The following is a 27386-nucleotide window of genomic DNA, read 5'->3' as shown; positions in this document are numbered from 1 at the left end:
CTGTGTCTTATTGGTTCAGCTCCCTCAGGTGCCATATTGGTGGCCCATTGTTATATGGCGTATGGATACTCCCTGCCCACTGGCCTTACTTGGGGCTGGGCACATCATACCTATTGACTCCCAGTCAGTCAGCCAGGGCTCCTGGAGAGAACAAACAGAGGTCTTTGAACAACTCTCTGTCACAGAGTTTGTCACCAGGCCTCATGGGTATGAAGCCAGGCATTCGACCAACGCATGGCAGATGATAAACGAGTGTGTGGTGTGTCATTCTGTTCAGGGACTTGCAGGGTTGTGATGTGGTTACCCCCTGGGTGTCAACTTTGGAAATTTACAACGTCTTCAAAACACACATATTTACATTCATGACCCACAATAGGTCTCTTTACATTTTCTACCTTCAAAAAAATCATCGATTTCTGCTTTAATCTTTTCTCACTGCTTGGGTGAGCCACACATATCACCTACGTTGTGTCACATAACAAGACATTTGTTTAGGCTGCTGCCTCCCAGTCACCCATTCCTGGCTGACACATGGACATTGGTTAATGGTCTCCTTCCACCTCTACTCTCAACTTTTTATTTCTGGTCTGGGCTGTTGTCCTGGCCTGGAGCATGTTGCTACCTTCTGAGGTGCAGACCAAATGTGATATCGGAAGTGAACTTGGCCAGGATGGTGATTCCATTGGTCTGTTTGTCCCTGAAAGTCCCATCAGAATATTGCCTAACATTTTGTTAATTCCCTGGGAATAAGAGGAATAGAAAATAATGATACTGAAGTCCCTTTCCTTGATGTGTGTCTTATCTTGATTATATCTAGCATCTCGGAGCCCATCAAAATGCTGGAAGAATGTGGTTATTTTTCACTTACTATTAACTATTTACTGAGAACCAATTATATCTTAGGGAATGTGACAGGCATGACATCTGCCCCATGAGAACCACAGTTCCCGGACTATCTACCTGCTCCTGTGTCAACTCCTTCTTGACCATCAGCCCCATCCAGGGTGGACAGCTTTCTATAGTTTATGTGCATTGTTGGGCTTCAAAGCTCAAAATCCTCTGCAATTTTTTTTTTTTTTGCTCTCTCCTCTAGACCATTTTATAAAAAGTATTAAGTAAGACAATAGTGTTGGGAGAGTGGCTCAGCTCTACTTCTCCACACAGAAATGTGTCTTTCCTGTCTCCATTGCTTCTCTTCCCTTGGCCCAAACTGCCCCAAGTCCCACCGAGACTCATTATTTTTAAATACCTGTTCATGTGGAACCTTGTCAAAGGCTTTTGGAGCATCTAAATAGCTAAGAGCCAAAGCTGAGCTAGCAAATGGGAGAACTGGGTTCTAGTCCTGTCTGATACTGGTTTACTATTGAAGTTTGGGCAAGAACAATTCCTGTCTCCGTTGCTTCGTCAGTAAAACGAGAAGGTTTATGCCGGCAGTCAACATCATAAAAATTTCATAACCATCAGATGAGACAGTGTTATTTATGAATTTGCAAAGTATAAAACAAAAAATATAAGGGCTCATTATTTTGAAAATTTACAACAGCATTTTCATTCATATGCATGTTCCTCTCCCAAAAGAGCTGCAGTGGATAAAGACTTGGTTCCTCCTCCACCCCTCAGAGTGATGTTTGTTTAACATCAACCACTTTGACTGCTTGAGAGGATGCAGATTTACATAACCAATAGGACCTGGTTCAGGACGTGTGTTGGCGTAGCGTGTAAACTCGCAGAGGCTGAAATAAAATGGAACTTGGTGTGGATCCGGGATTGCCTTTCACTAGATGTGTGACCTTGGACGGGTCATTTCACCTCTCTTGTGCCTTGCCTGCAATGAGGTGATATGCGTGCTCACTTTAGGAACTTGTGAGATGTAAATGCCTGATTCGTAGTAGCCATTTAATAAAGAACAATTCTTGTCCTTTATCCATATAGGGGCCGCAAAGCCTGCGGCCTGTCCATTCTACCTGAATTTTAGGATTGCCCAACAAATGTTCAGCAGATTACATAATAAACTCCTTTTTTCCATGTCCTTGTGAGATTCTTTCAGGAAGCGGACACATGAAAGCTTTCCTTTCTGTTTTGTGGAAAGCTGTGGATGGGGGAGGGGGAGGAGAAACACCTTCCTGATTGTTTTCACCCTCTGGCGGAGGGTGGACGGTGGGGACCAGGAGGCCAGGCTGTGAAAACTCACCCCATGGGTGTCTCCTGTTCCTTCCCTCGCCCACCCTTCTGTCCCTGCCCTCGGTCACCAACTTCCTCTCATGTCCACTATGTCCAGTACTTTCACCTCACCTGAGGGAGCAGGGAAGTTGGAACCAAATGATAAGAAGACCACTCAGGCACTGAATCTAATTTACTTTGGGGATCAGACCAAGGGCGCTGGATGGGGCTTAGTTCCGCCAGCATTCCCTAAGGGAGCCCAATCCTACTGGCGGCCAAGGGGACTGGAGAGCAGCCAGGCACTCAGTATCACTCTCTGCTCCCACCCCGGGGCACCTCCCAGCTGGGGCTGAAGCTTGACTGGGCCAGGGGCCAAGGTCATCACCACACGGTCAGACTTGGGTGGTAATCCCAATTGGTTTTGCACGAACTCTCATTTCACTCAGATTAAGAAAGGTCCTGGCTGGTGTGGACATCTGGTGGCTTGGGAATGGGCACAGAGCGAGGACTCTGGGAATCCAAGGCATTTTGATTTTTCAGGGTAAATCTCTCTTCGATTCTTTTTCCGGTTTTCATTGCTATTATTTTCATGAGCTTAATCTGAAATTAGCAAAGTCTTAAGCTTATTCATTTATTTGTTCATTTTTAAAATAAATATTTGTCAAGCACAAGAGTTTGAGCATCAATATTAGGGGTGACTAGTGAACGTCTCTGGAATTGAAGAGACCAGAGGCAGATCCTGACCTTAGCCCCCCTGCCTTTGGATGGCCCCACCGGGACCTACCTCGAACTACCCTCAGCCCCAGGAACAAGGCCTCTCTTATAAACAGGGACTTCACAGTCAGACCTGGATTCTAATTCCACCTGCAGATATCATAGCTCTAGGCAACTGTTTAATGTACCTGGGTCTCATTTTCTGTATACAATATCAATTTATCAGCTAAGATTTTGATGTGATATTAAGCCTTTGAATTGATTTAGGAATAAACAATAAGGAAATATTTTAAGAAACAACCAAGTTCAGACAATGGGCAGGCTTTGGAGTTATTTGGATTCTGGGGGTCAGGACATTATCAAGGGCCAATGTGTTTTCCCATCTCTGTGTCTGATATTTCCTGGTTCCAAAAGTCTCTTCTGATCACACCTGTTGATGGGTTGAGTCAATTTTCTCTCCATCACTGTGGTGAGAGAGTGAGATTAAGCTGATTTGTTTCTGCTCATCAAGAATAACTCTTGGAAGCAGAGAGTAGGTTCAGTCCTGCCCAGAAGGTGGGAGAAGGTGGTTTAGATGTGACAGGGGCTGTGTAAGCCATGACAAATGAGCACTAAGCACACAGGATTGAGGGGATCATATCAATAAGGAATATGTACAAAGCCACCTCTTAGCACCTGATATCTAGGGAGCTTAAAAATAATGCTGAAAAGGAAAAAACAAACAAAGAAAAACCAATCAACCAAATCCTGGAACAAACTAAAGTCAAACATGTAAACCAACCGCCTCAGCTATCAGAGGCTGGTGAACTCTGCAGAAAGAGCCATCGGACTTTTGGGTAACTGTGACCAGTTGTCATCAATGTGTCCCCCCACTCAATAACTGTTTCTCCTTGATCACAGGAGGGATTAACAGTTACATATTAATATTTTTAAATGAAAGTGCATAATGGGAATTTCTGGGATACAGTGGATGCAGGATGGTACTCTGGATCTGAGGCAGCCTCAACGCTGAGCTGTTTGCCCAATCCCCAGACCACCCCACCCCATACCAGCCCACCCTTTATTTCCCCAAACCAGCCCAGGGCTCTAAGACTTCAGCAAGGCACAGGAACAGGAGAGAACAAGACCAGGTTCTTGCTGAAGCCCAGCTAGGCCTCTCCCCTCCCCTTCCTTGGGAATGCCCTTCAGGATGCCTCAATCGGCTTGGCTTTGGCCTCTGAGCTCTGTGGTGGCAGAGCTCACTGACTGTCCTTTGGCTGTCGGAAGGTCTCTGGACTGAAGCTGGGCTGTGGGCAGTCATGGTGCCTGTTCTCATATTGGTTTTGCTCTTTTTCTTCCTGCAGATCCGGGTGGATGGGCCCAGGGGCAATGCCCTGCAGTACGAGACAGTGCAGGTGGTAGAACCTGGCCCGGTCCTCCGTGACATGGCCTTCTCCAAGGATCATGAGCAGCTCTACATCATGTCAGAAAGGCAGGTAAGGCTCTTTGGGCTCTGCTTGACATTTGTCTTGCCACTAAGTACCAGCCTGTGGCTCAGTGGAAACCCACAGGAGCCAGCAGCAGAAAGGTGATTCGATTTATTTGGGTCAATGTGTATCCTTTCCGTACACTGCCTGGGCACTGAAACAGGTGTGCGATAACAGGGAATAAAACATTTAAAATATCAAAATATCCAGGAGTCTAGAAGAGATCTACTGACTTCAAAATAATGGTGGGTCTAAGTTCAAGGCCGACATTTACTCTCCTTTGAAGAAACCTGGTATCGATGCCCATGTTCTTGGTCCAGATTTCCCTGGAGGATGATCTCCTACCCATGTCACTTCCCTTGATCCTGAAGGCCTGAGATGGGCAATGATTTATTGCCATAAGAGCCGAGTTAGAGAAGCACACAGAGGAAGGAAGTTTACTAAAGCCAGAGTGTGTGCTGAAAGGACGAGATGCAGTATGTGCTCTGAGCCTTCGTGTGTGCCGGTGACCCCCTGTGGAACCTCCAGAAGATTCCATGAAACCAAACCAAGAACAGATAGGGCACAGGGATTCTTGTTGGCGGAAGCTGAGCAGGAAATAGAAAGGTGGGGCTTTGTCCTGAGACTCCGTTGAGCCCTATCTTTCTCAGGGGACCCTGCGCTCGGACCAGGAGTTGGGTCTGCAGCAGGTGGAGGAAGAGATTTCCTCTGGAAATACCATCTAGCTGAGGATATTTCCCGGAGTCCCCTAATTCATGCCCGATTATTTCACCCCACAATACTCAACCCACCCCAGGCGTGGGTCGGCACTGCCATACCTCTGCCCCGTCTTCTCGGTGGTGAAGGGGCCGTCCCTGGGCGTTGTCCTTCCAGCCCATGAATATGGATGTGTTGGCTCTGAGGGGCAGAGGCAGCAGCCCTGGGAGACAGATCTCCCTCTGATTCATCTTCATTAGCGTGGCCTGAACTCTCTGGAGGACCTTGCTGACAGAGTCTGGATTGTCCTGCCTGTCCCCTCTCTGCAGAGCAGGGGAGATGAATTCCGCATTATGCCACCCACAGGACTTGTGCATTATGCCTGGGCAGCCCCCAGCAGCCCCACCCTCCCTAAGAGCACGATGACATCGTCTCTCCGTGTGGGGCTCCCAGTCTCCCAGCGTCAGCCACACAGGGACCCATTGTGGTGCTCTTGTGGAAGCTGCCATGGCTTGGGGTGGGAGTGGGGGTGTCTGCGATGGAGTCGGCCACTGCAGACGAGACTCTCTCTTGGTCCCCATCCCTTACTTTTGAAAATGAGATTCCCACTCCCCACTCCTTACCTGCCTCCAAGGCCCTAGGAGCTGAGGGGAAGCAGCTTTCCTTGGTGGAATGAATCCTTCAGAAAAGACCTGAGATCGCCCAAGCACTGAACATTTCAGGATTCCTTGCCGACTGAGACTTAAAATATGGAAGGACTTCCAAAGATGGGAAATATCAGCTGATGATGTAATTGTCCGCTGCCCCTGACAGCCCCACCTGCCCTTGCCTGCCTTTGTTCTCAGCCAGCTCCTCCTCCTCCTAGGTGGTCCGGTCAGTACCCACTCAGGCTTGGCAGTGAGGCACGGTGGGAGCTCTGGGCTTTGGAATATTGGAGAGGAAAGGGAGGCGGGAACGTAGAGGGCCAGGGCGTTCATTCCTTCTAAAGCTGCTCCTTACAGAGGTGGGGATGGCAAATTGTGACCCCAAGGCCTCATCACTGGGGCCAATACTGGTGTCCACTGGGTTTGCAGATTCACTGGTAGTGGTTACATGCACTGGTCTTGGCATCAGAATATCTGAGCATGAGTCTACCATTCACTGAGCTCTACCACTTGCTAAGTAAGGTCTTGGGTGTCTTGAAGAGTCAGCCTCCTCTACTGTCATGTGAAGGTACTAATCATACCAGACAGTGTTGTTCCAGGAATCAAGTGAGATAATACGTATAATAAGCTGAGAACCGAGGCGCGCCCAGAGTGAGTGCTTGATGAATGGAGAGGCTCTTGTGTTTGTGACACTGCAATAGGATTTCCCAGACACTGACTGTGTTTGGAGCCAAGCAGAGGCTGCACCAAGGTTCTGGACAATCTGTAGCTTGGGAAGGGCCCTTGCAGGGTCGAGAGGTGGAATATTTTGCCCTGGGAGTGGGACACCCAGGAGTCCAGGTCAAGGCTGAGGCAGGAAGGGAGCAGAGACCCAAGTCCAGTAGAAGGCACATCAAGAACCCAGGCTGCTTCCCTGATTGGGCGTGCTGAGTAGAGCTGGGGCAAGAGCAGCGAGGTGAGCATGCCCAGGGACTTGCCAGAGCCAGTGCGTCAAGACTAATTCCAGCCTCCATTAGCCTGTGGGCCAGCCTCCGCCATGACGGGTCAGTACCCTTGGCAGGCCACTGCATGTGCGTGGCAGTGGGGCACTCCTGAAAAGCACCTCCCTTCTCACCAGGGCATTGTGACCTCGTCCTTCCACACTGCACTCCACCATGTTCTTCAGTGGGCTCCTCCCAGCCGTCGTTGGACACCTCTGCAGTAGCTTTTCTCTGACCAGTCTGCTCTGACTCCCCTGTCTCTCCACCCCAGACCCTCAGCAGCCTGAGGACAATCCTGCATCCTGTCTGCTGACACCTACCTAACAGACCCTGACCCTTTTTTAATGAACGATAAACCCCCCGTGTTGTCATTGAACCAGAACTTAAAGGAAAGGGACCAAAATATGTATCTATTATTTATGTGAATTTCCAGGTCCAAGCCCAGATAATTTAAAGACTATTCAATAAAATAAATAAATAGATAAGTAAAAAAAAAAACAGCTTCATAACTTCAGGCGACTTCGGATGATCATTAGTTTGCCACAGATTAGGCTACTTAACAAACAGAAATTCATTTTGTTACAATTCAGCAGGTTGGAAATCCAAGGTCAAGGTGTCAGTGGGTCTGGTTTCTTTTGAGGTCTCTGTCCTTGGCTCACAGACGGCTGGCTGTCCTTGCTGTGTCCTCATGTGTATGTCCTCTGTGTGTTTATGTCCCTATTGGCCCTCTATGTCTCCTAATCTCCCCTTCCTATAAGAAGACTCATCAGGTTAGATGAGGGCCCCTCCTTAGAAGTCTCATTTTAACTGAAGTACCCCTTTAAAGAGGAGGTCAACAGAGGACATGCCAGGCTGCTGGGGCGGGGCTTCACAGGGAGATTTGGTGTTGGGGGGGGGTCGTAATTTAGCTTATAGCATTACCATCAAGACTTTTGCATTGCCTATTTTTTAAAAATTTTTATTGTTTTAATTAGTTATACATGACAGTAGAATGCATTTATGCACTTTGATATATCATACATAGATGGGAGATAATTTCTCATTTTTCTGAGTGTACTTGTTGCAGAATCCTATTGGTCACATACCCACATATATTCATACAGTAATAATGTCTGTTCATTCTACTATCTTTCCTATTCCCACCTCCCCTCCATTCCCCTCCCATCACTTCCCTCTACCTAATCTAAGATAATACTGTTATTTCCTAGTGCCCCACGCCTTATTGTGAATTAGCATCTACATATTAGAGAAAACATTTGGCTTTTGGTTTTGTGGGACTGGCTTATTTTGCTTGGCATGATATTCTCCAACTCCATCTATTTACCTGCAAATGCCATAATTTTACTCTTCTTTACAGCTGAGTAATATTCCATTGAGTACATATACCACATTTTCTCTATCCATTCATCTATTGAGGGACACCTCGGTTGGTTCCATAGTCTAGCTATTGTGAATTGAGCTGCTATAAACATTGATGTGACTGCATCACTATTTTTGAGTATGCTGATTCTAAGTCCTTTGGGTACAAACCAAGGTGTGGGATAGCTGGGTTAAATGGTGGTTCCATTCCCAGCAATGTGTGAGTGGACCTTTTTCACCACATCCTCACCAACATTTATTGTTCCTGTATTCTTGATGATTGCCATTCGGACAGGAGTGAGATAAAATCTTAGAGTGGTTTTGATTTGCATTTCTCTAATTGCTAGGCATTACTAAAAGGAAAGTTTATTGCATTGGGTACATTCATTAAAAGAATAAAAAGTCAACAAATAAATGACCTAATACTACATCTCAAAACCCTAGAAAAAGAAGAACAAATCAATACCAAAAGCAGTAGAAGACAGGAAATAATTAAAATCAGAGCTGAAATTAATGAAATCAAAACAAAAGAAATAATTGAAAAAATTGACAAAACAAAAAGTTGGTTCTTTGAAAAAATAAATAAAATAGATAACCCACTGGCTGTGCTAATGAAGAAAAAAGAGAGAAAACTCAAATTACTGAAGTGAAATATGAAGAAGGAAATATCACACAATGGACACGTCAAATACAGAAGATAAGTAGAAACTACTTTGAAAATTTATACTCGAAAAAAACAGAAAATATCAAAGACATTGACAAATTTCTAGAGACATATGACCTACTCAAACTGAATGAGGAGGTCATATATGATTTAAACAGATCAATTTCAAGTAATAAAATAGAAAACGCCATCAAAAGCCTACCGACCAAGAAAAGCCCAGGACCAGATGGATTCTCAGCTGAGTTCTACAAGACTTTCAAAGAAGAATTAATATAATCCTCAAAGTATTCCATGAAATAGAAAAGGAGGAAATCCTTCCAAATTCATTCTATGAGGCTAATATCACCCTGATACCAAAACCAGACAAAGACACATCAAAGAAAGAAAACTTCAGACCAATATCCCTGATGAACACAGATGCAAAAATTCTCGATAAAATTCTGGCAAATCTCATACAAAAACATTAAAAAGATAGTGCACCACAATCAAGTGGGATTCATCCCAGGGATGCAGTGTTGGTTCAACATATGGAAATCAATAAACGTAATTCATCTTATTAATAGACTTAAAAACAAGAATTATATGATCATCTCAATAGATGCAGAAAAAGCATTTAACAAAATACTGCGCACCTTCATGTTTAAAACACTAGAAAAACTAAGGATAGTAGGAACATACTTCAACATTGTAAAACTATAAATGCTAAACCCAAGGCCAGCTTCGTTCTAAAAGGAGAAAAATTGAAAGCATTCCTGCTAAAAACTGGAGAGCAGGATGCCCTCTTTCACCACTTCTATTCAACATCATCCTTGAAACTCTAGCCAGAGCATTTAGACAAAAGAAAGAAATTAAAGGGATACAAAGAGGTAAAGAAGAACTCAAACTATCACTATTTGCTGATGACATGGCTCTATACCTAGAAGATCCAAAAAATCCCACCAGAAAACTTCTAGAACTAAATGAATTCAGCAAAGTAGCAGGATACAAAATCAACACCCATAATCAGACACATTTCTATACATCAGTGATGAAACCATTGAAAGAGAAACTAGGGAAACTACTCCATTCACAATAGCCTCACAATAAAATAAAATAAAATCCCTGGGAACCAATCTAACCAAAGAGGTGAAAACTACAGAACAATAAAGAAATAAATTGAAGAAAACCTCAGAAGATGGAAAGACCTCCCATGCTCCTGGAGAGGCAGAATTAATATTATCAAAATGGCCATACTACCAAAAGCATTACATAGATTTAATGCAAGTCTTATTAAATCCCAGTGGCATTCTTCATAGAAATAGAAAAAGTAATCATGAGATTTATTTGGAAAAAATAGCTAAATAATAACTAAAGCAATCCTTAGCAAGAAAAGTGAAGCAGGAGGCATCACAATACCAGACCTTAAACTAGACTACAGAGCTATAGTAACAAAAAAGGCATAGTATTGGCACCAAAATAGACTTGTAGACCAATGGTACAGAATAGAGGACACAGAGACAAACCCAGGTAAATAGATCACCTCAGACTAGATAAGGATGTCAAAAACATTCACTGGAGAAAAGATAGCCTCTTCAACGAATGGCGCTGGCAAAACTGGAAATCCATATGTAGCAAAATTAAATTAAACCTTGTCCTATTTTCTAACATATTTTTAAATTTAAGTATATTTACTATTTGAAATTAAACAGACTACTTTGTTTCTTAAATAGTAATGTACATCTGAGTTGCTAGTTGTATATAACAAACCTGACATTTCTACAAATCAAATTATTACAATTTTTGGAAATCCTCATTCATGTGTTGCTTTGGGCACGATTGATATAGTGGCTCTGAGTTGGGTTTTGACATCTGAAGAACCGGATTTCAAGCCTTGACCTATCCTCTACTGGCGGAGTGACCCTCAACTTCCCTGAGTCTTAGTTTTCTCATTTGTAAAATGAGAATAATAGAGATGATCTGCTCCATTTATGGAGCCCAGATAATGCAAGAAGAATATCTGGTAACCTTCAGATTATTATTTTTTCTTGATGTAAGGTGAAGACCCAAATATTCCTGAAGGATGTGGATCAATGATGTGGCATGCCAACGGATGAGCCCTGGGGACAGCACATCTTTTCTATAAAGGGTCAGATAGCGAATAGTTGGGGCTTCTGGACCACATATCCTCTGACGCAATGTGCAACTTTGCTATTGTAACTTAAAGCCGCCACAGACCGCGCCTGAACAGATGGGTGCGGCCATGTGCCATAAAGCTGTAAAACAGGTGGTGGGCAGTGGCTTTCCAACCGCTGCATCAAGCCCACAATGAAAGCCTGTTGACGGAGGGCCTTGACTTGGATCCTTTGGTGGAGTTACTGTATGCAGAGCACTCGGGGAAGGGCAGGGAGCGAAGCCTTTCACCTGCTAGAATCCAAGCTCAGAGAGATGCCTTTCTTCACACTGTCACTCCTAAGCGCCACACCTCCTTGGATTTCCTGTTACTTCTTCCTCTGCTTCATCTTAGTCTCCTTTTCTGGTCCCTCCTCCTCTTCACGGTGTCACTCAGTTCCCTGATTTTAGCACCTCCGGAGTGCTCGGCCTCAGGTCCCTGGGTCCTGCCTCCGTGCAGGTCTCCGGTCTCCAGCTTCACACATCCAAGGCCCAGGTCTTAGTCTTCCCCCCAGCACTCTGCCCCTCGACTCAGCCCTGTCACGGAGGATAGCAACAATGTCATTCAAGCAAAAGCCTTACCAGCTTTAAAATTTGATAACAATATTTATCCCTCGCCTCACATTCACTGTGTCCAAAAACTCTATTGGCTTTAGAAAACATTTCCAGAATATGAGTATTTCCCGCCACCTTACTGCTACCACCCTGAGCTGAATCTGAGTATTTGCAACAGGCTTCATACTTATTCTCTCCTATCTTTCCAGTCTTTTCTCAATGCAGTGGTTAACCTTTTAAAGTTAGATCATGCCTTTCTTCTGATCATACCCCTCCATTGACCAAAGTGCTCCTGAAGACCCAGAAGGCCCTGTGTTGTGTCCCCAGAAATATCTGACCTTGTTATAGAGCTGAGGCCTTCCAAGAAAGTAGGGCCGTGTGAGGACCCCCTCTCCAAACCCCAAATCTTTCAATAAGTCAGAAAAATTTCCGACATGTCACTCAGAGTATTTGGCATGAGTTTATTGACAGGATGAGAAAGAAAAAGGGAAACAACGGATCCTTTCATAGACGAGAGGGACCGTGGGCACTCGGTTTTATTGGGGATCCCAGAGAAGTTTCCAGAGAGTTCTACACAGGTCCCACTCTTGACGTCTGACTGACAGCAGGACAACATCAGACTTCCAAGTCCCCACTGTCATGGCTTCTCTAGGTCACCTTGGCCCGTGCTGATGGGTTCTAATTGGATTCTTAACCATACATTTTTACAGACTTTATGGTAAGGAGGAACTATCCTTCTTTCCCAGAGTTTCAGGATTCGGTCACAAAAGTCTTCTGCTTCAGGGTAACTTAGGTTCCTCTTATCAACGTTATTTGGGGCCTGCATTTCTCCTGCTGTGAACAGGTAGTTTGCTGAGAAATGAGACATATCCTGACCACTGAGGCAAGGCTCAGGACTGCAGGTAAATGACTTCTTAGGACAGAAAGCTTTGGGTGGGGGGTGGGGGGAGAGTCAGCACAGTGTGTCCAGTTTATAGAATTATTCCCTTAACTGTGTTCCCACCATTCACATGTCTGTCCCCTCCCAACACTATCACCTCTTACTTTATTCTTCAGACGCACTCTGCAGGGTCGGGGTGGGGACCAGTGCTCTGGACGCAGAGAGGCCCTGGGTGACAGTTCTGCTCTGTGTCAGGCATCTTCTGCCTTAGAACCTTTGCTGTGCTTGCTCCCTGGCCTGGAGCATCTCCAGAGAGCTACAAGGATCCCTGTCCCAAGTCTGCTTACTAGGGGCCTCCCCTGAGCACGGAGGGAACTTGCCCCACCCAGATCTCACAGCTACCCACCCCTCCGTGACTCTGTTTTTATTCATGGTCCTATGTTTCTTATTTGCTAGATAGTTCATAAATTTCTTTTGCATGTTTCATGTTTTCCTCATTTATAATATAAGCTCTATGAGAGCAGAAATTTTGTTAATTTAAGTCTTTTTAGTTCACTCATATTTCACAGACCCCAAGAACAGTGTCTGACACACAAGCACTTGAAACACACGTGCTGCATGGATGGATGGATGGATGGATGGATGGATGAGCAGACTGGTGTGAGCTCAAGAGAGCTGTGGGCCTCGGGCCTCTTGTTTCAGTTCTGCTGCTCTGGCCGCTTCTGTAGCTGGGCACTAACACCGGCCATTAAGCACTCAGGCACCTGCACTCCCAGATCTCTGCGGAAGGGAAGACTCTTGCTCCTAAACATGGTGGAGTGGCGATCTGGATTATGACCCAAGAGACCCCCATTAGAGCAGAGGACACATTTCCTGGCTGTTGTGCGAGAGGGAACCCGATGGCAGAGAACGCTCTGCTCCTCCACCTCCTCTTTTGGACCTTTTGGGATTTGCAGCAGGGCGGTGGCCCAGAGGATTTTCTGGGCCTGGTGTTGTGTCTAATGGGGAACTTGGAGGGAAACAACCCAGTGGCAGGTGGAGGGGTGGAGAGAGCGTGAGAGAGTCGGGGCTGAGCTCTCCTACCATCCCGGTTCCCTCTACCCCGTGCTGTGACTTCGAGCCACTCTCGTGGGTTCATTTCCTGACCTGTCTCCTGGTTCCCCTGTGCAGCACACAGGCCTGCATTCTGTCCCTGGATCTACCGAGCCTCTTCCTGCTACCGTGCTTCCTCCCTCCCCATCTCCTCTCCTGGGAAATGGCTCTCTGGTCTCCCTGCAGCGGCTCTCCCTCAGGCCTGCAGCTCCGGCTCAACTATCCATCCCCAGAGAGGCCCTGCTGAGCGCCCTCCCTGAAGCCTCCCTGCCCTGGCTTCCTGGTTCCTTCCTTCACCTCATTTCACTTCTTCCGTCTGGTGCCAGGAAACTTGGAAAGTCGCCCGTTAGCTCATGGTCCGTGTTTCCACACTAGCACGGAAGTCCCTGGGGGTGGGGGGACTTCTTTCTCTTGCTCACTCCTAAAAGAGGACCTTGCCCAGAGCAATGGGCCTTGTCCCCCTCCCTGGGGAGGACCGGCCCTTGGTCAGGAGCCCTGTGCTGTCAGGAGCCTCCTCCTAGGAGACGCTGCTGAAGACTTAGAGACGGCAGGATTCTGGGTCTGGTGAAGAACCATGGGTCTTTGACTCTGCCAGCCTCTCAGAAGCTTTAGGTGGTCACCTCTGGAAGTGAGGAGTTGTCCCCTTCACCATGTGGCAGGCAGCCAGGACAGGACGCCCTCTCCTCCAAGTGCTCCTAGGTTCCTTATGGACGGTGACACCAGCCTCCGCTGCCCCCACCACCCGCTCGGTTTATCTCGTTCCACACGGGGCTGCGGGGAGGGAGATCTTGACAACCAGGGGGATGATTTCCATTGCCTTTTAGTGGTTGTGAAGTGTTCAATGAACCCATAGTTGAAGAAGGTTCCAGAGCACCTCCCCACTGCTGTTTGAAACTCTTCTCTGGCTCCAGACTTCCTCCCCTGCATGCACTGAAGAGGCCAGCTCTCGGCACGAGGAAGGAAGCAGGGATGGTGGAGGAGGAGGCCGATCGTATGACTAGCCAAGGTGGGTGGAGAGTGCGAGTAGGTATGTGTGTGAATAGGTGTATGCCATGCAAACCATACTTCCCACTTGCTGGCTCTGTGACCCCAGACAAGTTAGTTACTAAGCCCTTGGTGCCTTACTCATCCTAAGCCCAACAAATATTTACTGAGCACCTATTAGGAGTCGGGTGCTCTTCCAGATCCTAGGCCCTCCATGCAGAACAAGGCAGACAAAGTCCCTATCCTCAGACAGCTCACTCTCTGCACAGAGGGTGGATGGGCAAAGGAGGAAATGACCTTATCTCAGGTCTTGGTGAATACCGATGGAAATTGAAACGGGCCCTGGAGGAATAAGGTGATGTCCTTGAACTCCTCCAAGGAAGGGACTTGTGAGCAAAGGGCAGAAGTGACATAACTGACTGTCAGGGGAAGATGGGTCCAGGCTGAAGGGACAGCAAGCAAGTGAGATAGGGTTCGACCAGGGTATGTCAGGATGTACACGGGCTGCTGCAGAGAGAGAAGTGCAGGTGATGCTCCGCAGAGAGGCCAGCTCTGGTCACACAGGAGCGACCTCCTGGGCTGGCAGCAAGATTAAATGAGATAGTACACCTAGAAAGGGTTCAGCCAGGCGTCTGATGGTGAGAGAAGACGGAGCCCGCGTTAGCTCTTCTCTCAGTTATTTGCAAATTGTGCGATTCTGTGGCCAGGGCATCATCTCTGCTCCGTGGACCTGTGAATTCCTCTCTGTTCTTGCTCAGCAAGCACTGCTTTCTGCGACACTTTTTCTTGGATTGTATGAGTGCATGCTGCTAGGTGTCAATGTCATTTTGTCATAATATACCTGTCTCCGTGTCGTGTCAGGTTTCTCTCTTTGTCCTTTCTTCTGCACACACCCGGGTATCTCTGGGGTGCGTGGGAGCACGGACTCACACATGCATGTGTGTACCTTCCGACGTCTGTCCCCGTCCATGTGTCTCTGCCGGCCTCCTTCCCGCCGTGCGTGTGTGTGCCTGGGTGGTGTGTACTCACTGCAATCCCAGGAACCCCCGGGGGTGTCAGTACACACTGAACCCGCGGGGAGGAAAACCTGCCAGCCAACGGGAGGGACGTGCGAGGAGATGTCAGGCGGCAGATCCACGAGGAGATGACGTGACAGAGTCAGGCATCCCGGGGCCCTGGAGCGACCCCCACAGGGGGAGAAGCAGCTGTCCCCTAGACAAGGCAAGTGTCTTCTTTGACAGGCCCCAGAGAAAGTGGCAGATTTCACAGCAAATTTCACCCTCTCCACCATCCACACCCCAGCGCTTCCCTGCCTGAGAGCCGAGGGCCTCCAGCACACGCTTCCTCTTGCTGGGGAGTCGCTTTCGGCTGTGTCTGGGCCAAAGCTGTCTTCCATGGCGTCTTTGGTTTCCCCGACTTCTGTTGACACTGGGTCTGCTTCCAGGTGCCTGGGGACATTCCCAGCCCAACCTCCCTTCTGAGCTTCTGGCACCGAAGTCCTAGCTCTGAACCAGGAGGACAGCATGCAGTCAGGGACTGGGAGGTGGCCCGGAGGTGGATCAGCTGCCAGTCAGAGTCACCTGGGAAGCAGGTAACAGTCCCCAGGGCTGGCTCCCTCTTTCCTTCCATAAACATTCAGTAGGCACCTCGTGTTTGCTGGACACTACCCAAGGCATCGGAGTGACATCCCCATGGCTAAAGCAAAGGAAGCAGGCAAGAAGCATCGACAGAATGCATCAATCACAGAGTGTGGCAGGTGACAAGTGCTACAGGAAAGAGACCGAGCTGGTAACATTGCAGGAGCTCCCGTGGGGCAAGAGCGTGGTGATTTCTGACTGTTCAGAGAAGAAACCCCAGAGAGGCAAAGCACCCAGGTGAAGGCAAAGCACCCAGACTTTCTGATGCCCTTTCCTCATGTTCTTCGTTTAGGGTTTGAGACTGAGCGTGGCTGCTGCCCTACCAGGGGAGGAGGTGACAGGTGTCTTTGTGATTGGGAGTTTGGGCACACTGGGTTTCTGAGGGAAGCCCCATCGAGGGACGTTGGACAGTGATCCAGGAAAGGCTCGTGCCAATCAGGGCTCAGGATTGATAGTGCCTCTGCCAAGGACCATGTGCCACAGGAGGCCGTGGCTACTTCATTGTGCCCCCGTGTTCCTCCGGGTCCCCAGCCTGCCTCCCGGGGTGTTCCTGGGCAGCGGATGGGAGGTCTGACAGGCTTGGGGATCTGCAGACCCTGGCTTTCCGGAAGGTGCTGCTGTGGAGCTCGTCTGCAGCCAAAGGCAGTGGGCTGCTGCAGGAGTGAGTCCCACTCTGTCGGCTCTGGTCCCCCGCTTGTCTCACCGGAGGTGTGTTTGATGGTGATGCCACCGTCTCTCTATCGACCCTTCTGTCTCTGTGGGGGACCAACTTGTCCCTTCTGGTTGTGTTTGGATGGCTGACACTGTGACAAGCCCGTTTGGACATTTGCTCCTGGCACCCAGACTGGGCTCCGTCTGATGGCTCCCGGGAGACAAGACTTGAAGCACAGGCCTGAGAAGTGAGTGACAGGAAGCGGAGCCACCTTGGGCATTCTCAAGAAGAGAAAAACTCTGCAGCGATGCACCTAGTTTCACTCAGGGGGAAGCCATCCTGCTGGGCCGGAGCAGATTCCAAAGTTTCCCGTGTGTCCTTGCAGAGAGGTCCCCTGTCCCCTTCCTTCTCAGTCAAGGTGCAACGTCTCCACGGTGCCATCACAGACTTGGAGGGAACAGTTTCCGACCGTCCAGATGTGGGATGCCTGGATTCTCTGCTGCATCCTAAGCCCGGGGGACTGAAGGTGTCCCCGAGTTGTTCTGAGACAACTTTCTCCTGCTGCCCTTTCCCCTTTATGACTGTGGGCAAACAGAGCCCAGAGAAGTAAGCAGTGTGTCCAGAGTCACACAGCAAGCTGGCAGCAGAGCCCAGCTCAAATCCAGGACTCAAGGGCCATGTCTCCCAGTCCCTGTCCAGGGAGGAAGGGGAGCTGTCTGTGGGAGCAAGAGATGCTATCCGCCTTCTCATCTTGGGAGTAGGCGAGTGATGGATGCACTCTCACAGGTCAGAACACTCCCTAGAAGGTAAAAGGAATTGCTAGGGGTGGGGTGGCAGTATGGAAGGAAGGATGTCAATGAGAGGACAAAAATGCCCTTTCATGGTGAGGGGGGTCCCTTGTCTATGGTTCCCTGGTTCAGCCTGATGCAAGTAGGGTCAGGAACTCCCTCGAAACATCTGGGGCATCGGGGTGCACAGAGCCCAGGCAGTGTCAGCCCCACCCAGAGAGACAGGGCAGCTCCCGCCCCTCGCCATCTCCCCCACCCCCCACCACCCCGCCGGGCAGGGATCCCTAGACAAACCTCCGCCTGGTGGCCAAAGGTCAGTTGAATTCCAGACACCTGTCGCCACCTGGGATTCGCTGCACCTCTCTGGCTCTTCCAAGTCCCTTGGGAAACACAAAGGTGCAGGCTCCCTTCATATCCATGAGCAGGGGACAGAGGGGCCGGAGACCACGTCTCCCTCCCCAATCAGAACAGCTGTGTTGCCTCGCTGGGGCTCCGGGGATTTTTCCTTGTTCTACTTCCCTACTTGGGGCAGGCATTTCAACACCTTAGTGTCCAACGCCCTCCGAGGCTCGAAGATGTCACAGACCGTGCAGCTGAATAAGTTTCTGGAGCCTCATCTACTAGGACATGCAGGGAAGATGGGGAAATGGCTTGTTCCTCTTCTGTCTGCAAGACTCAAGTTGGACAGGGAGGGAGGCAAGGGGCCAGAGCGGGAGAGAGACAGGCATCCGAGGGCCACCCTCTAGTCCCCAACACCGTTAAGCATCTGGCTTTGGCAGTTGCCCTGACAGTGGCTTCCTCTCTCAACTTGGCAACCTCCCGATACTTCCAGTCCCCTCAGTGCCATTGTTAAAGACAATCACCTGTGATATTCTACTTAGCAGCACAGGAGGGGACTTTATGAGATGGGCACATGGGGCCAGGGGCTGCATGTCTGCCACCTTTTATTTCCCTCTCACTATGTGTATTTATTAAGTGCCCACTGTATGCCCCGCACAGGGCTTGGCATTGCACAAAAAGAGAAGAGTGGACATAAGACCCCGTAGTGGAAACTCTGCCAGGGTCAGGCAAACCCAGCTTGAAGGGCGTGGACTAGGGAGTCTTCCCTCCCGTGGGAATTAAGTACTTAGGAAAGCCCACTTTCTTGTGGAGTTAGGGATTAGGGAGGCAAAAGCCATCAGCTGGAAGTGGACATTCTGGTGTGTTCCAATGACTCTGGTCTCCAGGCCGGAGCTCTGGGGTGTGTCCCCAGGATGGCCACCAGCCCTCAGTGCTGCAGGTGGCCCAGGATGCTCCGTCCCTCACACAGGGCAGGTGTGACGGAAGCACACAGGACACCATCCCTCTCTCTCCTACCCACTAGCCATGGCCTTTGAGTGGGAATGGTTAAATTCCATGAGTTCTGATCAACTGGCACCAGAGTTCTGTAGAAAAGAGAGAATAGAAATATGGGATACTTCACTGAATTGTCCACTTGGTCTGAACATCAGTCAGATACTTTTAAGAGTAAATGGACACATGTTAATTTATCCCATTGTTCAGACAACTAGAAGGCATCAGGACTGTCACATCACTCCCAAACCCAGTATAGCTAGAAAAGGAGAGATGACCGAATGACAGAACACTATCTCATAGGAGTTGAGTGTTGTTTTGTTTTTTAGGGGTACCAGGCGTTGAACTCAGGGGCACTTGACCTATTTTGTATTCTATTTAGAGACAGGGTCTCACTGAGTTACTCAGCACCTCACTTTTGCTGAGGCTGGCTTTGAACTCACAATCCTCCTGTCTCAGCCTCCAGCCCTGAGGGATTACAGGTGTGTGCCACTGTGCTGGGCCTCCTATGAGTTTTTAAAGTGCATTTCAAGTAGACAATGAGCAGGAATTTGAACTGACTCAGAGGTAGGTGCTACCTAGATACCTATTTAAACTTGAGAAAAACAATCAAGGGGTCGGGGGACATGTGTGGACTGTGCCCTCCACCAGGAGAATCTAAGCTGCTGCTTCTGACAGCTCTCCAGTGATGTGCCAGATGCCAGGAAGGTGGGTCACAGCTGGAACCACCAGCTCTTCTTCTTGGTCCTGGCTTTGCTGCTCAATCTTGGGAAAGTCGTTTAACTTCTGAGGACTTCATTTTTATCAACAGTAAAAGGAGGGTATGTTCCTGCCATTGGCTCAGTGGTTACAATCAGAAAACCTACATAAAATTCTTAGAACAGTTCCTGGCACATAATGGGGTTCAATCAATCTTAACTTTCATCTCTATGGTCTTCAATTTACTGACAATTAGTATGAGTTTGCTCATATTTTACTGAAAAAAAATCCACTGTTAGGGTCTGTAAACAAGTCAGGGTGGCGCCTGGCATTTTGCCAGAGGGAGAGGTTTGTGAAGTAACGCCAGCGAGCCATTAAGTGTGGAGATTCCTTATTGGTTGACTGCTGTATCTAGTTTATGTTAATTAGATAAGCTGTGTGGAATGTATATATACCCCTCCTGTCCTACAATAAACGGCTCCCACTCCTGCTGTATCAATGTACACAAGTTGCTCTTCACACCCCACCCCCCGTTATTTTGCTGCAGCCGGACTGCGGCAATCCACCTGTAATGTTTTCCTTCCATAATTTATAAACTCACTCCTATAGCCTCTGGGGCACATTAGACTCCTATTGTTTGTTTTGTTTTTTGTTTGGGGGCATAGGGATTCTAAAAGTTACAGAGCCTCCTAGTGAACAGACAGTGCCCAGCTTGCTTTCTGAGATACCACTTATAACAGGGGTCACACTCTTCATGCCTGACGTTGTCTTTAGGTGAGAGAAAAGAAAGAAAGTTCTGCTGTCCTGTCCACAAGATGAGACATGAGGGATCTTAGGGACAGAGGTGGCACCACATTGCAGTCAACTGTGGGAACATGCATCTTTTGCCTCGGTAGAGATTTAAGCATTGGTTGGTCCAAAACTTCCCAAATTTATTTCTCAGAGTTAAAGTTCTGCAGGATATTTTTAAAAATAATTTCTTTGATTAAATACATTGGGGAAATCTAAGTGGACCTAATATCTTGACTGTAGCATTTCTTAGAATATTTACATGTTCGTGGGTATTATGAAACTCCAAGCTACTGGTGGGGTGGCCAACTTAGGAAACAGTGTCTCCCAAATGCATCTGACCTCCCAGAGCCATTCATTAAAAGTGGACCCTGCATTGTAGAAGCCTCACCAGGAAAGACAGTTCTCTTCCTGTAGCTCTCACAGTCTCTCGTCCCTTTTCCTGGGCTGGTGGCCCTAGCCCGCTCCTCTTTTGTGTTCTTCATTTCAAGGCATAATGCTTGGAATTCCAGGGAAGGATCTTCTTCCCACCGGATCCTCAATAATTCCCATGAGGTCGTGTCAGCAGATCTCTGCAGCTGACACCTGACTTGCTCAAACTCACAGAAGACTCCAGGATCCGATTGTTCCATTCTAGGCCCAGGAAGCCTTCTTCAGTTCTGCACTTGGACCTAGACCTCAATCCATCATTCACGTCCTTCTCTAAAAGTCATTTTATTAAAACCATGACAACTCTGCCTCTTACCGACTGTCAGAATGCAGACTGACAGTTCTCACGGGAGACTCAAGGGTCTCACCAGTTGTCTCTTCATAGTTGGTTCTTAATGTTGGGACCATTCTTATTCTCGAATATTTCACTTTATCTTTAATAATTCACACCAAATACGGGTAACCCAGTATCCCTAAATTCACAGTTATCTGGGTAAGGCTATTAAAAATGTATTGTTTTGCTCTAAAATACCAAGCAAGACCAAACTCTAAAACAATGATCATAAAGTTCACTTTGATGTTAGGAGATGCTAAGAACTATCTAATGGCACAAGAAAAGAAACCATTAGAGTTTTTTTAAAAAAAAATTCTACTTAAAAAATGTATTTGTATTTATTTTATTTTTATTTATTTATTATTATTTTATTTTATAATACTAGAGACTCAACCCAGGGGTGCTGTGCCACTGAGTTACATCCCAAGTCCTTTTGGTTTGTTTATTTGTTTTTGAGATAGGGTCTTGCTACATTGCAGAGGCCGGCCTTGAACTTGAGATCCTCCTGCCTCAGCCTTCCCAAGTCCTTGGGATTACAAGTAGTTCCACCATGCTCAGCTACTTTACTCATATTTTATGTGCCATTTGATACTGGCTACACTCTCCCTCTCTTGGTCTGTTATCATTCATGCTTAGTCATACTGAGTCAGCCATTCATACATCAAAGGGCATGGCGGTGCTTGGGATTTCCACATTCTGGAGAGATTGACACCGGCATTTTTACCACAATATTCAGTTTCATAGTGTTACAACAAATTTGGGATTTATGTATGACAGACCTTATCAATGTTGTTAATGCCTCCCTTTAAGTAGCATCCTTCTGAAACCTTGAAACAAATGTGAAAGTGACAGTGAAAACTGTTTTGTACAACAGAGATGTTTGCTGCTTATGGAAATAAGATGAAACATTTTTCTTTTAAAAGAACCAAAATGCTCCACATTTGTTGACCTCTGCAGTTTTGACGTGCAGCTGTCAGAGAATACCAGTTCCCTGGTACTTTGAAAAAATAAACAATCTTTCCCTTTGATGTAAAGGTAGTATGTTAGCAATAGACAAGAAAGTAAGTACTTTTGGATAAGAATTTATGGCACAGAGGAACCATCTTTTGGGAAATACTTTTACCATTATCTTATTTTGTTGGTGATAACAAGTGTGACACTTAAGAATTAATATTAAAAAATCACGTGATTGCTGGGCACAGTAGCACATGCCTGTAATCCCAGTGGATCAGGAGGTTGAAGCAAGAGGACTGCAAGTTCAAAGCCAGCCTCAGCAATTGAGTGAGGCCCAAAGCAACTCAGTGAGACCCTGTCTCTAAATAAAATATAAAAATGGGGTGAGGATATGGCTCAGTGGTTAAGCACCCCTGGGTTTAATCCTCAGCATATAAAAAAAAATTATAAAATGTAAGGACAAGATCCTCTACTTGCTTGAAAACCTCCTGAAGATTTTCAGAGAGTTTTGACCCATTTGTTAATAACTAAATAAAAATTCAGCATCTTTTAATTTGTGGTAAGATCAGCTGGTTGTCATCAGAGGAGATGGAAATTTACTAAAATCAATTTCAACAGTCTTTACTTAATTGGCTCATGAAACTGAAAGAAAATAACTATTTTGAGTTGGCATAATTGACAATGGACTTTTTGCATGTGAAGTGTCCTTTTCCATAAAGACAGCCATTAAAGCAAATTATTGAAATAAATTAAAACCCAGACCTTAGAATCACATATCACTGAGTGCCAAAACCAAAATTTTTTAAAATAATGAAGCCGATCTTAATACTCTTATCAGTATGAATAATAATTTTGTTGGCTAATAAATTGTTTTATATTAGTCATTAATAAAATAAAAACTAAGATACGATTTTATTTTTAGCTCACCTATTGCCTAACTTTCTATGAATTTATAATGTGATATGCTCATAAACGTAACAACTATATTCTTTTTTTTTTTGACACAATACCTTTATTTCACTTATTTATTTTTATGTGGTGCTGAGGATTGAACCCAGAGTCTCACATGTGCGAGGCGAGTGCTCTACTGCTGAGCCACAACCCCAGCCCCATAACAACAATTCTTAATAAATAGATATGTGTGTGTTGTAGGTGCACGTTCAAAATATTTTTTTAGATATTTATTTTTTTAGTTGTAGTTGGACACAATGCCTTTATTTATTTATTTTTATGTGGTGCTGAGGATCGAACCCAGGGCCCTGCATGTGCTAGGCGAGCACTCTACTGCTGAGCCACAACCTCAGTCTGTCAAAATATTTTCACTATGGGGAAATATTAGGGACCATGGGCCTTTGGAGTATGTAAACTTGAAGCTTCTTTTAAAATTCATCTTATGTAAATCTCTGATTTTCATGTCCATATTTCCATCTGAAACTGTTCTTTGCACCAAAACTTCACAGTTCAGACCCAGCTCACAAGTGCGCAGGGCCCCCTAGACATCAGAGTGAGCAGAGCGAGTGCAGTCCGCTTCTTTAAGTCTGGGTAATTTACCCACTGTTTTCTAGATCTTTCTAGAGCCCAGATCCCTGAACAACCCGTGGAGGATCCTCTCTGAGAGCAACATAAGGGCCTTGAGATGGTGCTGACAGACGAGAAATCTCCAGACATGCACAGCGTTATCACAGTTCCGCCTGTTCACACTGGGAGAGTCTCACATAGACGAGGCCAGCATGCCTGGAGGACAGCTTCCCAGACAGGAGTTCCCATTGGCCTTTCTCATCATGTTTCCCATTTCCCGTTCATTCATTTCTTCTCGTTTCGTTCCCTTGCTTTCCCTGATCCCACTTCTCCCTCTCCCCTTCCTCTTCTGCACTTTTATCTCCATCTCAGAGTCTCTTGTCTGGGATTCACCTTCCGTTCTCCCCTCGTCTCTGAGGAGGGGGTGGAGCTGGAAGAGGGTCAGGCCAGTGTTTTTCAAACTGCCGGTCATGACACATTAGCAGGTCAAGAAATCAATTTAGTGGGTCACAAAATCAATTTAAAGGGTCATGACCAGAATTTTGTTTTAAATGAAATAAAATAAAATCGAATAGAACCCTGTCCGTCAGACGTGGCCACGGTAAGGACTACTTGTGCTACTCCATGGGAGTGTATGCTGAGCTGAAATGTAGGACGTCCATTTCTGCAGAGAGCTGGCCAGAATGGAAGCTGCTGGTCCAGGGTGAAGGCCTTGCATACACTGGCAATATCTTGACTTCTGCTTTGGACATCCAGCTCACATTTCAAGCTGTGCTAATAGCATCATCCGTCCTTCTGCTAGTTGCTATTCAAGTGATTTCTCTATTTCAGCAGTCCAGCTTCAATGGTTCTTTGTTGGCAGATTAGTTGGGAGCTGTGGGGCCGCTGAGAAGGTCTAAGTCGAGCCTTCTGGATTCAAGGCCTTGTCTTTTGTGAGGTCTTGACTCCTCAGTTTCAGTTTTCTCATTTGTGGACCAGATCAATTCTTCCCAACCTTTTAGTACATTCCATACATTAAATGAAGGTATGTGTGCAGCTCCCTGGGGTGAGGGATGTCCACTTTTGACCAGAGGGAACCAGGCTCTGGAGCTCTCTCTTCTCTGGGCATTTGCTGGCTGCCCCAGTGGTCAAAAGGACCAATATGGTAGCACAACTCTGGCCTGTCACAGTGGGCCACCGACATCAGTTGGAAAGCATTGTCCATATGATCACAGTGCACTATGCAAGCCTGGATGGACACCTTTGTCCCTGTAATTCTGTGTGTAGTTTCCATGCCAGGAATATCCAAAAATGCACAGGGCAAGCTCTGTGCCCTCTAGGGCTTACTATTTAGTGGTTGTGGTTATCAGGTGCAGTTTGCAAGAGACCCTTTGCTGTCCAGGGTTCGGGGCCAGCTGAGTCCTGGTCGGCTGTGCTTTGCAGTACAGCTTCTCCTTGCCTGAAGCCCTGGCACTTGAAAGTTGCTTTTCTCTCCGTGGGAGCTGAACACAGCCCTCAAACTGCCTTGCAAGCTTCTTATTTTTTAGTTATGAACCCGAGGCGAGTCAAGATGAGAGGGACAGACCCCAGTGGTTCTCCAAATGCCAAATCCTGCTGCATTCACCATGTGCACCGAAGGGGAAAAAACTAATTACTACCTTTCTAAGGAGCTGAGCATGGGGGGATATGCCCTTGAAACTGGCCAGCAGAAGGGCTTCCTGAAAACCATTGTCCCCATGCGGTCTCTTTCCTGGAGTCTTTTCTGCCCCAAGGACCCCTGCCTCGGGCCATTAGTAAAGAGGCTGGTCATTATTAACTAGTTGGCATTGACTAATGACACCAAGGGGTATTTTGGGCCATGCATGGGTGGGTGGCAGGCGCTTGGTTGACCCCTGGAATTTGAAGTTTATTCTGCCATGAAAACAAAGAAATAAATTAGAGTAATGAACAGAAGCCTCATGGTTAGATATACTAGTTGAGACAGCCCACCAGCTGCACTGGCCCCTGTCCCCCCCAACACACACACACACACACACACACACACACACACACACACACACACCAGGAGAATCCTGCCTCCCAGTCTCCTTGGTTATCACTCCTTGAAATGAGAAGAGACATTCCTTCCTTTATTTCCATCTGGAGCCTGGTGCTTATAAAGAAAAAAATCTATAGTGTCTATTTAACATATCTTGCAGACTACAGAATATTCCAAAATTCAGGTGATATGTAAGGGATAAGCACTGTGTGTGCTACTATGTATGTGCGTGTATGTGTTATTTGGAATAAATGGTGTACTACATGAATCTTGGAGATCTTTCTGTGTAGGAAATAACTCTTGTAACATGTTCTCCATTTATTTACTTTGTCAGGTCATGTTTGATATTTTTTAAAAGTGAGATATACTTGTTATTCAGTGATATCCTTTTACCTCCATTCAACGCACACTTAACTGTTCATCTACTGGGAGGGATGGCAAGTTTCAGTTCAAATCCAATTGGCCACCTGTTTTGGTTAATAAAGTTTTATTGGACCCTGGTCACCCCATTCATTTACATATGGTCTATGACTGTTTTTCCCACCATGGCAGAGTTGCAGTTGAAACAGAGACCATGTGACCTCTGCAAACGCTAAAGTGTAAACTGCCTGGCCGTGGATAGAAAGGTCTATGGTTTCTCCTGAACTACTATGTGTTGATCCCCAAGGTCAAGGGCAGGCTCCTGTCTTCAGGGAGGTTACATGTTTATTGCAGAAAAAGATCTCAAACACTTAAAGCAAAAGCTGCCAACAGTTCACATTTTCTGTGAGCGCTCCCTCCTGGACCCCTGATTTGGTTCTGCTGTCTGTCCAGAATGCCTTGCATTTATCTCCGCAGGGAAATCCTGTGCAGGCTTTAGGGACATCCTCACACACATCCCCCAGGCCAAAGGCTCCTGGGTCACGTTTGTCCTGCAGTCCCTGTTGGTGATTTGGACCTTGCAGATTCCCAAAAAACATTAGGTGCATTTAAATGAATTGGCACAGTGATTTGGGGAAGGTGGAAGAAACTTACATGAGATGATTTTTTTCTTAACCAGTTAAAATAATCAATCCTACATGGAGTCTGGCCCAAATTCATGAGATCGAACTCCCTCCATCTGTCCTCATCCAAAACCTTGAATTTGACTTTAAGCCAAAGAATGAAGGACTGTCCCCCCAACCCCAAATTAAACCATCTGCTAATTGTCTTCTAGTCAAGTTGCTGTTTCTGACAGTATCTGCATTTTTGCTTTGTAAGAAAAATGGGACCAAGTGACTGTTTCCTCTTTCTGCTTTTCCACTAAAAGCTCCTGAATCCCACTACACACACACACACACACACACACACACACACACACACATGCACACACACAAATTTAATCAAAATGAGAACAATAATTTCATGTGACAGGAATATTTATACGGCCGCTTTCCCCCCGATGAACCCATCCAGGGGCACCGCGCCTCCCCCAGATGCCAATTCATAAATCAGGACATGCTATTCCCCACTGGCCAGAAAAGCAGAGCCCACCCCAACACCGAGGGTTCATTTCAGAAGCAGCAGTCCCATTTCCAGGGCAGAAATGAGTTCAGAAAATCCACCTGGCTGTTTGGAAAAAGGAGAAATGACTTTTCCTTGATAAATAATCAGTATTTCCTTCCTCTTGATCCCTTTTCCCCTGGAAATATGAAGAATGAACAGCGGAGACACATGCTTTTACCCAGCAATGATCACGTCGGGGCTAACTGGCCAGAAGTGGGGCAAGGGACAAGAGTGGGAAACCTTTCCTGTGGGCTTAAATGCAGTTTGTGAATCAGCACGTTCCTTCCTGGCATCCCTCCTGCGAGCACCCGAAGGACAGGCAGCCGGCCAACAGAGGGGTGGGGCGGGCGGGAGCCTTGCAGAGAAGCCTG

General features: G+C 46.8%; 1 protein-coding gene across 2 annotated transcripts in view; it reads left to right on the top strand.

Annotated features, from left to right (window-relative positions):
- Window positions 1–27386, top strand: part of Plxna4 (plexin A4) — a 430466-nt gene that overhangs the window by 266064 nt on the left and 137016 nt on the right. The window contains exons 4-5 of one of the 2 annotated variants that reach the window (XM_040291413.2): window positions 4218–4349; window positions 6798–7043. In XM_040291413.2, the coding sequence (XP_040147347.1) occupies window positions 4218–4349; window positions 6798–6884 (219 nt within the window). In that variant the 3' untranslated portion in view covers window positions 6885–7043. Of the gene's footprint in view, window positions 1–4217; window positions 4350–6797; window positions 7044–27386 lie in introns of those variants that run through there. The other variant, XM_005331088.5, reaches the window with a different exon arrangement.

The sequence above is a fragment of the Ictidomys tridecemlineatus genome, chromosome 2, assembly GCF_052094955.1.
Source record: "Ictidomys tridecemlineatus isolate mIctTri1 chromosome 2, mIctTri1.hap1, whole genome shotgun sequence".
Lineage (NCBI taxonomy): Eukaryota > Metazoa > Chordata > Mammalia > Rodentia > Sciuridae > Ictidomys > Ictidomys tridecemlineatus.
This window is presented reverse-complemented; position numbering and strand designations above follow the sequence as displayed.